Source organism: Capsicum annuum, chromosome 8, assembly GCF_002878395.1.
Source record: "Capsicum annuum cultivar UCD-10X-F1 chromosome 8, UCD10Xv1.1, whole genome shotgun sequence".
Lineage (NCBI taxonomy): Eukaryota > Viridiplantae > Streptophyta > Magnoliopsida > Solanales > Solanaceae > Capsicum > Capsicum annuum.
Genome location: NC_061118.1, coordinates 138,974,166 through 138,977,351, shown reverse-complemented (window position 1 = coordinate 138,977,351; position 3,186 = coordinate 138,974,166). Strand labels below are relative to the sequence as shown.

Genomic DNA, 3,186 nt, shown 5'->3' with positions numbered 1-3,186 from the left:
TATAAATCATAATGATTAGCAACTTAAATTATTTAAAAATTTATATTAATAAAAATTTGATTGACACTCCAAATGCTATTTGTGCTACATAAATTGAGATAACGTAAATAATATATGTTGGGCCCGTGCTGACACGGGTTACAGTATCTAGTACATCTAATAAGAGAGAAAGGGTGGGAGGAGTAGTCAGGTCTCCGTCAACATGCTTGTCCTGCCTGCTTCATAAGCTGCTTCCTCCATAATTTTATTATATTATATTTAATTAATTATTAAAAAATTATTATAAAGTCATCTAAGTATTTAAAAATTAATAATATTTAATATTAAATTTACTTGACGTTTTATATGAGATCCATTTAATTTTTTTTCACAAGTATTTTTGTGTAATAATTTTGTTATATCACTTTTAATTAAATGTGTCTGCTTCGTTGTTTCAATCGTGATTTTACTATGTCGCTCCTAATTAATTATTAGACCATTTAAGCATTGTGTCAATTAATAATATTTGATAAAAAGGTAGAATAGATATAAAATAATAAGTTAATTAAAAAAAATTCACAGATATTTTTTTATAGTAATTTTGCTATATCACTTCTAATTAGTTGTTGTGAGTCATTAAGACACGTGAATTTACTATATCACCCATAATTAATTATTGTGTTTATCTAAGTATCATGACACTTAAATTGAAATAGAAGAAAAAATATCATACATTACAATAATGTAAAACTTAAACTATTTAAAACATTTAATTGACTATCGCTGCCACAAAAGTATAACTAACGAGAGCAATATATACTATTTGATAATTATATAAAAAGTATTATAAATTATAATAGGTAACAATTTAAAATATTTATTAAAAAAACTATTATGTATTTTTAAAAATATTATAAATTATAATAATTAAAATAAATTTTTTAAAAATATTTGTTGGTCCGTGCCTTGCACGTGCTATTGGTGACTAGGATTTTAATAAGACAATAGTATAAACATCTATACAGAGAATAAAGATTTACAACCACTCGGACAAAAAAAAAAAACAATATAACTAATAGAATTATCTAAAATAATCAAATTATGCCGCCAATTAAATACTATTATTTTCAAAATTGAACAAGCGTAACGAACAATCCAACAAGCCATAAAAATCCATGGACCCACGATAAACCAAATTTCGGGGTTCCATTTGTGTCATTCTCTTGGCTTGGAGTCAAAGTTGTACTCGGCCCCGTAAAATTCGGGTTAGACCCGTATAATTCCTGCACTCCCTGAATATCATCATTAGCAAGCTCTACTCTTCGTGTACCCGCTCCTAAAGTCGGGTACATAATGGAATCTTCTACAGATGAGTGACCCAAACCCAATAAATGCCCGATTTCATGAACCGCAACTGATTCAAGATCCACCGCCGATAATGTAGAAAAGAAATTCCCATCATCAATCGGCACACTGTCAATGACCCAATTCTCCTCGCCGTCCAAGTGAAAATGGCCTGCCGGCGGTGAAAACGCGTGTGCTAATGTCCCCATCGGACCATCGAATGGCTCGCCATCGTTGTGATCTCCGGCGAAAAAACCGACTTTAATATCAGCTGATTGAAACGATGCTGTTTCAGTGAAGGTCAATGGGGTTACCTCCGACCACCGATCAAACGCGCGTGAAAACACGCTCTTAATGGTATCCGTCAGACTGTTTGCCGGTAGAAACGCGTATGTCAAATCAGTCTTACTCGCCGGCCACCGTGGTCTTCCCGGGAAGAATGAGTAGTGAGCGACTGTGTGCATCGTCGGAGTACCTGCCGGCGGCTTGCCGGAGTTCATAGTAGTAGCGCCGTTAACGATGTCGGCGTTTCCACATCTGGGTTTTATGATATGCTGAATAGTCGGCCCGTCGAGTACACCGGTGGTGTTGAGGTTGAAATTTTGCTGGTAAGTCTTGATAGCATATTCAAGAATATCATCAAAGTCATCAGTGAAGTTACCTGATGAATTAACGTATCCAAAATAGTGAAAATACTTTTTAATTTTAGCTAAGCCATCGACTTTCTGACCGGAGTGACATCCTAATAACTTCTGAAAAGCAGCCCAAGCAGTGGCATTAGGTTTCAACAAAGAAGGAGGAATAGAAGAAATATTTGGAAAGAAATGAGCTGAGGCTGGAGATCGAATACTTGATAAGGTTAGAACAAAAAGAATGGCTATGAATAAAGGAATCCTCATTAGGAATTTGGGGGTTAATTTGCTTGCAACTTCTCTATTGAAAAGTGAAAGATGGTATTTGATATTTATATATAGGCTATGAATCTGAATGGTTGAATACCGAGTTTCTGGTAAGAAGGAGAAGAGCCCTGCGTGTTACATTTGACTACAACCAAATCATCTCCAAGAAGTTGTGCTTTCTTGGAAGTTTTTCCAAACTTAATTAGAATTGTTCTTTGATGGCTGCTGCGAGTACGACACAGGTAAAGAGGCCGAAGGGAGATCCTACCTAATGAGGTTAAAGCTTTTTGGACCGCTTGGCGCATGAAGACATTTTAATCTCAATTTACGTCGCAATTTTTCCTTTTCGTGAATTAACTAATTTAAGTTTTAATTATAAAACTGGCCAAAAATTTAAATAAAATTTTTATATTTAAAATCACATAAAAAGTACTATAATTATAATAATTAATAATTTAAAATATTTAAAAAGTATATAAAATAATTATGATAAAAAAAGATTTGTTTGAATTTTAAAATTTGAAAGGTGCTACGTGAGCAGGAGAGAATAACATATTTTGAAACCTAGTTTTTGCTATGTATAAAATTCATTACACTTAGGGGTTGTTTTGTTGGGAACATATTATCACGCATAATTAATTTTGTGATAGTATCTCGAGATTAATTATCTCATTATGATTAGTTATTTCATATGTATATGGGATAACTTATTACATCATTATGACAAATGGTGGGATGAATAAAATTAAGATTAATTAATACTTTCAATCAAATGTAGGATAAAATAATCTTGCATTTTATTTAGGTACTGTTATACCTTTGCCTTACACCAAACGATCCCTTAGAGATTATTTGATCGAAAAATAAGTTATCTCTGGATTTAGGTTTCACGACATCAGTTATAACATCCTCAAGGTGGAATAAAAATAACATTACAATTTCGGGATAAGCTATCCCATGTGTT

The 3,186-nt window shown here is 32.7% G+C and overlaps 1 protein-coding gene across 1 annotated transcript; it reads right to left on the bottom strand.

Moving 5' to 3' along the window:
• Window positions 1-1,081: 1,081 nt before the first annotated feature.
• LOC107839102 (metalloendoproteinase 3-MMP) lies at window positions 1,082-2,732 on the bottom strand. The gene has a single exon (XM_016682461.2). It carries the CDS (start codon window positions 2,220-2,222, stop codon window positions 1,107-1,109), a length of 1,116 nt encoding a protein of 371 aa, XP_016537947.2. The 5' UTR covers window positions 2,223-2,732; the 3' UTR covers window positions 1,082-1,106.
• Window positions 2,733-3,186: the final 454 nt, after the last annotated feature.

What these genes read in the sequence shown, in the direction of transcription:
- LOC107839102 (XM_016682461.2), bottom strand. Translation starts at nt 2,222, where the DNA reads ATGAGGATTCCTTTATTCATAGCCATTCTTTTTGTTCTAACCTTATCA.